The 12,400-nt window shown below is 46.9% G+C and overlaps 1 protein-coding gene across 1 annotated transcript; it reads right to left on the reverse strand.

The window, feature by feature from the left end:
- Positions 1-1,059: 1,059 nt before the first annotated feature.
- On the reverse strand, positions 1,060-7,382 carry HAND2 (heart and neural crest derivatives expressed 2). The gene is made up of 2 exons (XM_073001449.2): positions 6,662-7,382; positions 1,060-1,928 (listed from the first exon to the last, which is right to left on the reverse strand). Exons 1-2 carry the CDS (start codon positions 7,238-7,240, stop codon positions 1,830-1,832), a joined length of 678 nt encoding a protein of 225 aa, XP_072857550.2. The 5' UTR covers positions 7,241-7,382; the 3' UTR covers positions 1,060-1,829.
- Between the last annotated feature and the right edge of the window lie 5,018 nt (positions 7,383-12,400).

Below are 12,400 nucleotides of genomic sequence, written 5' to 3' on the forward strand. Positions count from 1 at the left end.
ACCACTGTGAGGTTCTAAGGGCCACTCCAACTGAGTCTACTCCTCTTCCCCCCTACTCCCCTTTGCCACATTAGGAGGCCTAACTCACAATCTTGTGCCAAGAGCAGGATTTCTTAACAACAACAACAACAACCATGTTGATTATGGCAGTGGATTAGAAAAGTGCAACCAACCAAGAAGAGTTTGAAGGAAGCACAAAGTAAAGATGAAGACTGCTTACATATCCACTTACATTCCCCGCCTCCGAAATCCCTAGCCTTGTTCAGTATTACATATTAGACGGAAAATTGCCTGCTACATAATCACTTCTATCCCGGCTTTAAGCCTTCTTTGCCCCGCTCATGGCCCAAGGAGGAGGGTGAAAGTCCATGTCACAAATCACTTCATACAATGCCGCTAAGCATAAATACACCGAGAAAATAACTCGCATTGATTAAGTATGAAATAAATATCAAGATCTGCTTACGTCCTAAGTATTCTCCCTCTCTCACAACCAAATACCTTTAGAAGACCACTGGAGATTATTACTATTTCAGAAAAAAAAAAAAAGCAGTCACCCTCTTCCTTCGGCAAAGGTGAGGCAATGCTGCCTTCTGACTTGATCCATTTCTGTCCTTCCGTCCAGTATAAAGGGGTAAATACCTTAGAAAAGAAAACCTTGGCACAATGCAACAGCTCTTCTCTGCCTTGATTTAAGTGGAATTTACTTCGGAGAAAATGTGCTCAGGGTCCCAGGCAACGTCTCCCAAGGAACAACCTCCCTGAACCTTTTTGTTTCCCTTTCACCACTTCTGAATGGGGAAAGTGGTCTGATTTCCCCTCCCTCCCTCCATGAAGAGTCTTTTGAAAATGAGTCCTAACCACCACCTTCAATCAGAAGTAAGTTTCAGAGAAAACTTTATTTGCTCTGGTCACCGTCCACTGGAGGGTATCTTTAGATGTCCACCTTGATAATTTAATTTACTTTCTGCACCATCATAAAATTCCAACTTGTTGGCGATGGAAGCAGGCCTGTTTTTTTTTAACTTCCCAGGTATAAAAGGTAAGCTTTACTTTTAGTTTTTTTTAAAAAGCACACACAGTGGTTTATTGAATACTTACAACGTTTACACCTTTCAATATGAATTCAACTCCACGGATTATCATTATTATTATTATTATTTTAAATTTAATTTTTCTTTCTTCCTTAAGGACTGAAGTGCACATTAACAAACAGCTGTTAGAAAATCTCTTTCAACTATTGAGCAACCCACAGAGGGGGAGAAAAACACAACACTGACGTCCAATCTAAAAAAAACAAAAACAAAAACCCAAAAACAAAAAACAAGGCACAGAAGCTTTCCAAAAGTGGAACTTGATTTTTTTTGGGGGGGGTAGGGTGGGGGAACAACTTTGATCGAGCTTCCCATCACGTTTATCCAACAGAGCAAATATTAAATATATACACTTCACATAATACATTAATGCCTTCAAGATTTTCTTTTTTTCGCTTGTCCTGTGTGTTCCATACAAACAAAGCCAAATAACATTCATAAGGAGGAGGGGGGGATAACTATAGAGACCACATTACCCCTTACCACGCTGGCGGGTTTTTTCCTCTTCATATATTCATATATTCAAATTTGGAATGCTTTTCTTCCACGATCCACACTGGGTCTTTTTTTTTCCCCCAAGGGGAGACTAGGGGAGGGAAATTGCACATAAATAAACCAGACGATTCCAAAACAACAACATCAAAAAAGTCCTCAGCTTTCAGCAATCTCTCTTGAAGGTCCACAGTCCTGGTAAAGCGGGATTATAATATTTCCTCCAGTCCTCCAGCGCTCCCCTCACTGCTTGAGCTCCAACGCCCATACATGCTGCGGCCAGCCAGTCCTCCCTTTGGTTTTCTTGTCATTGCTGCTAACTGTGCTTTTCAATATTTCATTCTGTTCGAGAAAGGAGGCGAAGAAGAAGAAGAAGAAGAAGAAGAGGAGGAGGAGAAATAAAGAGATTATCTCCCATATATTTTCAGGGTAACCTCCTCCCACCCGCAACCTTTAGCTCCTCTGTCGGCTTTGGGGCAGAGCAGATCTTTCAGCTGAGGCTGAATCTGTGCCGGAAAAAGTTACTGTGTTGGACTACAGCTTCCAAAATCCCTCAGTCAGCAGAGCAGAAGGATTCTGGGAGTTGTAATCCAACAAAGTGATTTTCTCATGCTCTGAGGCTAAAGCAGAGGCCTACCAACTGCAGTGCCATCAAAAAGCCTCTTGCCATTGCCCTTCCTGCCAAATGTGAGACGGTGAGATTCTGGCAGGCATTCCAGCTACTTCCTCAAACAAAAACAATGTGGTTATGATGGCTGCGGTCTTATCCTTCCAGCCTACCCAGGAGTAAGGTCTGCTAAACTCAGGGAGACTTTCTTCTGAATAGGCAGGCGTAGGACTGGATCCTAAAAATCTCTCCCGGAGAGAAATGCCACCAAAGCAATTGGATTTATTCTCCTTCCGGTCTCCACGGTGCCCTAATCACTCCTGCGTAAAAAGTTTTCTGCATCGACCTGGTGACCCAACAACCTGAAGTAATAAAGCTTTAGAGTCGCTCCAAATCCAGGATCGATGAAGCTACTAGGCAGCTACTAGGCGGCTGTAGGCATCCTTTGAGCCTGCGTGACCCCGCACCCACCTATTCGAAGATTTACAAACATCTTCACTTAAAAAGAAAATCAAAACACGCCTCAGATCGCAGAGCAACTCAATTGTATTCCATTTATCAAGCACCACAGACTTCTAAAACAAACCCCCTGTGAGTGACAGTAACGACAAGCAATGCATGCACTCCGGTACATATGTCTGTGTAAACATTGCATTTACAAATAAATGTCTCTCCACCCCCACCCCACCCCCAACACACACGCGCGCGCGCGCGGGGACACAGAATGATTTTGCACACATGCATTCCTCGTTTCCCCACCCATCCGTACCCTAGCCGCACAAGAGCTACACGGGGAAACTCATTCAAGTCCTCCGATATACACACGTGTCACATATATGCTTAGCTAACATGACTGTAAAAACAGCTAAATCACAAAAAGGGATCGATCTTGGGAAGCCCCGACCCGCTACAATAAATAAATAAATAAATAAATTCTTCTCGGACAGGACAGGGGCCGCCTGTTGTCGTTGCGGACGTCTGCCTCCGCAACAGGCGTAAACGTTAATAGAGAGACACTCCCTTGAAGGAAGTAAATACCTAAACTGTGGTATGAAAAGCTTATTCCAAAATGAGGCCCGGAGAGCTGTCCCTGAGGCCCCATTCACAAACGTTTCTGCCCTCCATGCACCTCCTTAATTATCGTAATTATTAATGATCCTGGCCTGCCAAGTATTTGTAGGTTGGATCAGATCAGACACGGGATTCTGGACATATGTACAGTCCTGAATATCGTAATTCTATGGACAGTATTCGAATCCCGAAGTCATTTAGGAGATCCCACCCACGAACCTGGACCCTGTCTTTTGGGGACAGCGGGCACTCGGGTTCTTTTCGGCCCCAATCCACGATGCGCTGACAGACCCTGTTAAATGCTATTCGGAAATATGCCCCATTGACTTAAGCAGATGGCGTTTTCCACGGCCCAGCTTCGCAGTCTGAACGAAAACACACCCAAGTTTTGTTCGCAATAAAATTTGTGCTTTAGAACGTTAACCATTCTAATCCGAGTTGACATTCGATTTCCAGCACTCTAGTTGCTTCACAAGTGAGACTGTTATACTCTCATAGCCATTCCATACCTAATGGGGTTGTGTGTGTCACTGGGAAATTTATGATTATAATCACATTTTCTCACGTGATTAATTAGCCTTACTTTACAGGTTAATTCTTGGCTTGCAGAAAACCAATAGGGCACGATAGTATATTCTGAATTGTTGATAAAAAGGAGCTTGCTTTTCGACAAACGTCCGAACTTTAAACTCTGTTATATAAAAATTAAATTCGTTGTGCTCACGTCCTAGTCGGATCAGGACAGAGCCGAGCGGCGGCGTTCGCAGATTTGGTTTAATTTTGATTGAATTTCATCGAAACACAAACGCTTCTGGAGAAGGGGAACCGAACCGAACCATGGAAACTTGAACCCAGTAGGTAAATTAGTAAGGACTGACTTCTATCAACAGAGTGCCTAATTCAGGAATTGAATTAGAATACAGTATATCTATATTCTAACTCGTCGTTTGCAGATGGCAGGGAGGAAGGCAAAAGCAACCGCACCCGGGTGTTATAAATCTGAAATCTGCAGCGGGGACCAGGCCCGGAAAGAACGCCAGGGGGTTTCCACTCCTCTTGAAGGGTTGTCGTGTGCATCTGTATCTACGTACTTAAAATATACCTTTTTCGGTGTTGCTTTAAAAACCTGTGGCCCTCAGGCTTTCTCGGAAGAACTGCTGACTGGGACCTCAATGCACAGGCCTCCCATTTTAATGCCAGACCTAACAAGGTTTAAGTAGAGTGCAGTGAAATTAAGTGGTTTGCCTTTGATCCACAGGTTCGAGTTCCAGGACATTTTCCAGTCCGTCCTGCAACTGGGAAAACACTCAGATGTGGGATTTAAATTGGAAAGGGAACTCATTGGGCAGAAACAAGGAATGGAGGGTGAGGTCGTGTCCTCCATTTCTCCTCCAGTACTGTACACTAGAACGAGGATCATAAACAAATTTCCAATGCAAAACATACTGGTTTTAAAGGCCCTTTCCCCCCTCCTTTGACTCTCTTTGCAGTTTTTTTCCTTTTTTCTTTCTTTCTTTTGCTACGGGATTGTATTGAAAACCGAGGTTGTTTTAGCAGATTTATCGCGGAAGGTTAAGCTTCTTAGTTTTGGTTGAAATGAATTGCAGCCCCAGGAAACTGCTTTTCAGCTTCAGTTAGTAAAGGACATACCATAAGGAAGCCATCTAGTCTAGGGATTCTTCCGCTCGCAATTCTCCGCCTTGGGACCCTCTATATATTTTCTGTTTTGTTAAAAGTCTTCTTGTCAAATAAAGAGGCGCTACCTTATGCTTGAAATGCTCCATTTCCAAGCCTACAGGAAACAGTCAAATCAAGAGGATGGTGGGGGGAAAACAACAGTAATTCATGTCTCTCACATGGTGGGTTTCTGTAAGGAATCCAGGACAACCTGTGATCCTTATGCGCCTTAAATGCCCTGAAGGAGACCTGCGGGGCATGCAATGTGTTGCCCCTCTGCGCCTAGAAAGTAAGTAAGGGTACTTCAGATGGGGGTTTGGGATATTGGGGCGGTGTTTTGTTTTGTTTCACTGAGACCCCAAAATTCACGTAATGCAGCTTGAAGCAAAAGGCATTAGGTCAGAATTTTAAAAACAAGCTGGTCTCCAGGAAGCTGTTATTTGCATATGGGAAGGGGGGGGAATCACTGACCTTCCACGCATTCCTGACGTCATTAAGTGCCCCACAAATAAGCAGCAGAGATCTTGGGTGACCTACTCTACATCGCCCAGAGATTCTAGCACTAGATTCCCATATACCTTCAGCTCATCCCTGTCTTGCCATACCTCCTTGGAGGGAGTTACAGCCTCTCACATTCAGCCCAAGAGGTGGAAGAAATTCCCGGTCAAGTCAATGAGACTTCCTATCCCTTATAGGTTTATTATTATTCTCCTTCCGAGATTACCTTTCTCCATCTAGGTACGGTTTAGAAGTTGCAGTACCTTACAAATTAGGTTTACTAGTGTCTAATCCCAAACCTGAACTTCCAGGGGAAAACTCCATAGGCCGCATTGCCTGCTTTGTTTCTAGTGAATACACCGGCCCTTAGTCTTAACTAACAGCAATATGCTTCCCATGGCTAAAAATATACTTAAGGCTTTATTTTAATCTAAATTTTTTATTTTTGATTGGGGGGTGTGTGTTTGCTGGTTTATAGGAACAAAGCCACCAAAGACTCTTGAAGTACAGGTTTTATGTGGCATCAGCTGGCGTGGACTTCCATCTGGTGAAGTGGGCTTCCACCCAGAGGAAGCACAGGCCAAGGACAACATATTAGTCTACAAGGCGCCAGGAGACCCCTTGCTGTTTTTAAGCCAAAGACACTGATTTCAGGATAAGAGCCAACCATCGTGTGGCACCTTTAAGCTTCCACGAATAATTACCATTAGCTTTTGCTCTCTCCCACGTAAATAAATATGCCGGTCTTCAAGGTGCCACCCGACGCTGAGACAAAACAGGGCTCTCTGTGGAAATTTAAGGAAATAAGGCCTCCCTCCCTCCCTTTCCAGAGCTAACATTTTAGAGCCGGCGGCACACTCGGGGACGAGGAGGCTGGTGCGATTATTAACGGATTGTGGATAAAAATACAGCAACGTAGAACGAAGGCGGGCGGCACCTTGAAGACCAACGTCTTTATCCCGTTGCTCTCCCTAACTAAAGTAGACGCACGGATTCAAGTCTAGTTCTACATAAGGCTAGACTTAAAACTCAGCAATTGATTCTGTGGGTCTACTTTAATTCCAACCGGCAAAGAGCAAGCTGGTCCAAAAGCCTTCAAAGTTAAGAGTCCGAGAGCCCCAGATTTGGGCGATTGCGGCAGCTGAGCCTCTGCCCGCCCGCCCGCCCGCCCGCTCGCCCGCCGGCCGGCCACCCTTCCCGGGCCGCCGGGTTGCAAACTCACCAGCTCCTTCTTCCTCTTGTCCTCCTTGACGTCGGTCTTCTTGATCTCGGCCTTGAAGGCCTCGGCCTCGCCGTTGGCGTCGTCTTTGGCCAGGAGGTCCATGAGGTAGGCGATGTAGCTGGTGGCCAGGCGCAGGGTCTTGATCTTGGAGAGCTTGGTGTCGGCCGGCACGTTGGGGATGCACTCGCGCAGCTCGGCGAAGGCGCTGTTGATGCTCTGAGTCCTGCGCCTCTCCTTGCGGTTGGCCGTCCCCCGGCGCTTGACCGGCCGGGGCCCGCCTCCCAGTCCCGGCGGCCCGCCGCCGCTGCCCGGAGGGGCCACGCCGCCGCCCACGTAGTGGTGCGAATGCTCCAGGCCCGGCGCCCCGTTGGCGTACTCGGGGCTGTAGGAGAGCGCCATGCTGTAGTCGGGCGGAGACATCTCCGAGGGGTGGCTGCTGATCAACCAGCCGTGGAAGTACGGGTTCTCCTCGTGGCTGCACCGGCTGGCGGCGGCGGCGGCGGCCGCAGCGGCGGCGGCGAAGGGGTAGCCCTCATGGTGGACCACGGGGTGGTGGGGGAAGCCCCCCACCAGACTCATCGCCGGGGCCCCGGCCGCCCCCAGCCAGCCGGATGGAGCCTTTCCCCCGGACCGATCTCCGCTCCTGCCCTCGCCTCCTCCGTCTTAGGCCAGGGCCGGGGCCATAGGCTGGTGGGCGCGGCGGCAGAGTCCCCCGAGCCCCCTCCGGGCAGGATCAGGGCCTCCCCCGGCACTCATGCGGCGCAGGACGCGGAGCGGGTGGCGTGTGTGGATCTTGCAAGAAAGCTCCCCCTCCAGCAAAGACCGGGGGTGAAGCCCCCCACCCCACCCCACCCGCCCACCAAAGGAGAACCCTCCCGCCCCGCAGAGAGAGGCCCCCGATGTCCTTTCTTCACGCTCTCCTCAGTTCTTAGGAAAAGCAGAGCGAAGCATAGCAAGGAAAGAAGAGGACTGGCCGGGGAGGGCGACGTGTACTTACACCTGCATCCCCTCCAGCTGCTCCCCCCCCACCCCGACTCGGGCGAAGCGTTCCGGCGGCCCTGTCCGGAGGCGGCGGCTTCTCCTCTCAGGTCGAGGGGGCGCCCATGGTCTGGTCTGGCGCCGGGCTGCGTCGGGACTGGGGTGGAGGGAGAGGACAGGGACCGAGGCCGCCCCACCTCTCGGGGACCTCCGCCGCTCTTTTCGCTGCGAGGAAGAGACTGCTGGGAACCGGGACGGTGCTGAAGATGAGGATGAGGATGGTGACGAAGAGGGACAGAACAAGAGAAGGGGGAAGGAAGGAACTAAAAAAAAAACCCCGCAAAGCCCACCGGTCGCTTTCCAGACGCAGAGCTGTGGTGGACACTGGTCGGATTTCCCAGCCCGATCTCCATGTACAGCTACATCTTTAGGGCAGCTCGGGTTAATATATGTCGTCGAGACTTTACAAACCAATCGGCGAAGCCGGGGGCGGGGCATCCCGCTCCAGGCCATAAAACTTTTTTTTTTTTTTTGTAATCTTCGTGCTGCTAATTGTTCAGCTTCTCTTTTAGGATTGGCCGGTATTCCTATCCATAATATAATTAAAACAAACGAGGAAAAAGTCCCCCCTCCTTCCCGCATTGACAGAGGTTAATTCGGCTATTTAACAATGCTTTGCTGTAAGTAGACGTGTGTGCATGTATATATTTGAGCTGATGATCCAGAATTTATCTCTGAATGAGGGAGACCATCTAAAATAGTCGATAACCTCGATTCAGATGTAGCATTCTAATACAGAGGACCGGCGAGTGCAGAAACAATAGCGTTCCTGATAGTGATGCTGGGGTAAAAGTAATATTAATGATGATCTACAGTTCAAGTGGTTGCTCTGTTTAATAACATTGCAACTGTTTACATGTGTACTTGGGGCAGAAAAGTATTTATGGTGGGTCCTGGGTGAGAAATATAAAGATACTAGCATTTATCAAGACTACTATATATTATTGCTTTGGTGTATTGTAACGTGGAAGTATTGTTACTTTTACCGGAACACCAATGAGATGTACTTCCAGCTAAAATACATTCTGAACTGGGGTGCCAGTTTTTAAAAATTTTTTAGAACAAGCAACTTGATACTCTTGCAGGAAACCTTATTAATGACTTTTCTTTCACTTTAGCCCAGACTATGCGACTGAGAGGGCTGGGCAGGATTTCTCAGGAGTAAAAAGATTATCTGTTGTAAAACACACGTGACAACTTTAAAATACGTGTGGCAAACATGAATAACAGATGGTAAATTGCTTTGTTTGTTTGTTTTTAAACTTAAATACAACAAAATCCTGGATTGTTATCAGAAGATTTGCCTCTGAGAATCACAAAAACAACCAGTTCTCCAAAGAGTGGAGTGAGCAAAAAGAAAAAAAAATGTTGTAAATCCAAATCCTCCCCCCCCCCCCGGGCCCAGGTCCTTTGGTGTGCACAGCATTTCTGTCTGAAATCAGTATTCTTTTCCGCTTAGCCACCTCGACTTGGGTAAGTAACCGAATCTTTTTCACAGTATGTTGAGCGTTTATTTTCTCGTTTCTATTAACAGAGATATAAAGATCTCCCCGTGTTTCTCTTGTTTCACGAATCACATTATACTGGGGATAATATATATATTTTTCCAAATAAAATAAAATAAAATAACTTGAAATGCCCAGCCATCTTGGAGAAAACGGGCTGCAGTTATGGGCAAGGAGTCTTTAAAGAGATGTTTAATAGGCAGGCCCGGCAGAAAGCCAATAGATATATACATAGATTCTGGTACTTGAAGGAAGTCGGAAGCATTATAATAGGAAAAAGAATCCCCCAACTCCATTTCATAGAGAAAGTGAAAATTCGGAGGTAGGATTTTGAGCCAAGACATTTCCTGTCGCCTTCCTTAAAGACGAATCCCTTGAATAAATGGGCGAGAGAATTTCTCTAGTCCTCGGCGAGAGGACTGGAAGGTTTTGAGTAGATTAAGACGTAGTTCCAAAAATAGCTGCCGAGGGAGCAAGGAGGTCAACAGGCAGGAGCCGCTGAACTAAAGGCGAGATGGCTTCTTTTATTTCTCTTTTTTTCGTGTTTCAGTTGTCCTAAAGCCAGGTACGTCGGCTTTAACTGTTTGCAGATCGCAGCTCCAGGGATTCACACGGATCCGAGAGGTCGTTTCCTTGGGTTTCCGATTTTTGCAGAAGATGTCCTGAAGGAAAGTTGGGGCATATTTGGGCCAAGTCAAAATGTAAGGGCACGCGATGCCATGGCCAGACCGCTTCTCCCTGCCTGCCGTGTCATGAGACTCCCGAGTAAACGCGCGGGACCAGTAGCTACCGTGGCCACGCTAAGAGCGGAGTATGAGCAAAGGATTGCCTTGATGGACGATCCCTACGTTCAAGAAGATCCCCGCTTCTCTCTCAGTCATGATTAGAGGTTGTTACAGGCTGAAAGAAACATCCGTTTGGACGCACTCGCCGGAGCGTACGCGTCTTTCAGTGCGGGGCCGCGAGATTTCATTCAAAACGCAGGGTAGCGGATATAAAAACAAAGGTATATTTTCGTGCATGTAGTCATGGGATGGGCAGATCTCATCCATTGTTGTTTATACCCACGATCCTCTCGCTGTGGGATGTTACTCTCATAAAAACGATTAAGTACAACACTGGAAAGGGATGTACGTGAGAGCGCGATCCTGCTTATTTACAGTCACACGAGAGTTTCTGCCGTAGCTTTCAATGGACTAGAGAGTTGCACTCAATTAATGTGAAGGATGACTGCCAGGAGAGCACTCAGAACGGGGAAGTCAAAGCCCACTCCCCACCCCCTCAGCAGTCCGGTTAAATCTAAGCATTTGGCTTGATCCCGATTTTCCGGTTAAGGCATTAAGTCAATTTACACCCCGATCCTAAACATATTTACCTGCAGGTCAACACGGCGGTAGGTTTGCCTTGCAGTGCGTTTCGCTTGTGAATCGTGCCTGGAATCCTGAGGCAGTCCAGGGACTGGCAGAGCGGATGTTAGTTTGCAATCCTATGCCTGCATTTGTTTTTGCGGAATCTTTTTCTGTTAGGATCGGGAACGGTTGTCTTACCAACTGGCAACTCTTGATCTTGCTGCCCGAAGACAAGACAAGGATGCAGGAGAAACAGTTCGAAGGCTGTTCTCTCTCTCTCTCTCTCTCTCTCTCTCTGTGTGTGTGTGTGTGTGTGTGTGTGTGTGAGAGAGAGAGAGAGAGAGAGAGAGAGAGAGAGAGAGAGAGAGAGAGAGAAGGATTTCCTTTCCCAATCGGGATGCTCGACCCAAACGCTCTTGTCGGGGTGGGGGCTCCTTCCAACTGTACTATCAGGAGTGTCTATCCAGCAGCTTTGGTCGCCATAGATCTCTAGACCGGGTCTTACTGTGGAGGATCCTTTTCAGATTTTTTTTTCTGATATAAATCACAGCAAATAATCTGCAAGTCGTCCCTCTCTCTCCTAATTTCACATAAACTTTCTTTCGTTTCTACTCAGATCTTTAAAACATGATTGGGGAATTACAAAGGAATGAAGAACAATTGCGATTTCAAAGCAGGGTGCGTGACTGAAAATAATCTCGTGATTTTCTGGGTTTTAAATGAGTGCCGCTTTCGTGTTAGCCCTTTGAGAGAATGGGTCTCTGATTTCCATCCACAAAATTCATTACGAACCTTTTAAACCAACAGAAGTGCTTCTAGCCTACTGAATAAAATAGCCCAGAAAACGAAATACGTACATTTAATGGATGTCCTGTGCACATTTACCTTGCTTTAATTCTTGCCCGATCAATAATGCTCGTCCTGCAACGCAGTGCCCCCTCATCTTCAAACTAATCCCCACAGAGTTCATTTAGGGTGACTCTCAAATGTTCCTAGGATTGCATTGTTAAACCATGTACCAAAGACTTGAGAAAGGATCGCATGCAGTCGGGATGCCAGGTTTTACAGTATTTCCAGCATTTTGCAAAGATTCTGAGGAAGGCTGGACATAGTGGTGGATTAGAAGGCAAGAAGGGGAGAAGATAAAAAGGAATGACGTTTAAGAGAAGGGAATGAAGTGCATAGAAGACTAGAAAAAGAAATGAAGAAACTGAAGAAGAAAAAGATGAAGAAAGAAGAAAAAAGAGTGGGTTGAAAAAACCCTGCCACCCTCTAGGCTGCATGGGGAATTCTGGCATCTGTACGCTGAACATACTTTTCTAACAGTTTCCTTGTTGTATTTGGGGTGTTTTGTTGCTCTGATGATTAGCCCAACCGGGCCTGTACTTTGTGATATTTGGAAGCTGAAATGGAGAAGTAGCCTGGGAGCAACATTTCAGAATGGGCATTTTATATGAGGCCGAGGTGTGTGTGTGTGTGTGTGTGTGTGTGTGTGTGTGTGTGTGTGTGTGTGTGTGTGTCTGTCTGTCTGTCTGTCTGTCTGTCTGTCTGTCTGTCTGTCTGTCTCTCTCTCTCTCTCTCTCTCTCTCTCTCTCTGTGTGTGTGTGTGTGTGTGTGTGTGTGTGTGTGTGCGCGCGCGCGCATGCCCTTCAGTAGTCTCTCTTGGTGTCTGTCAGCCTTCCTTTCACATGCACATGTATGTATATGGAGATCATAGATGTTGGCAATATAACACAGTTTTTTTAACACAGGCAAGAATTCTTAGGGCCTAAGGTGCTGAACTGACCACAAAACAGGCAGGGTGGCCAATAGTCTACAATGGCACAAGAAATCCTCTTGCTCCATTT

This window comes from Pogona vitticeps, chromosome 5 (assembly GCF_051106095.1).
Source record: "Pogona vitticeps strain Pit_001003342236 chromosome 5, PviZW2.1, whole genome shotgun sequence".
Classification (NCBI taxonomy): domain Eukaryota; kingdom Metazoa; phylum Chordata; class Lepidosauria; order Squamata; family Agamidae; genus Pogona; species Pogona vitticeps.

Coding starts and splice junctions, on each gene's coding strand:
- HAND2 (XM_073001449.2), bottom strand. CDS start 7,240: ATGAGTCTGGTGGGGGGCTTCCCCCACCACCCCGTGGTCCACCATGAG. Junction 1,929..6,661: donor ACAAGAGGAAGAAGGAGCTG/GTGAGTTTGCAA, acceptor TTTCTCGAACAG/AATGAAATATTGAAAAGCAC.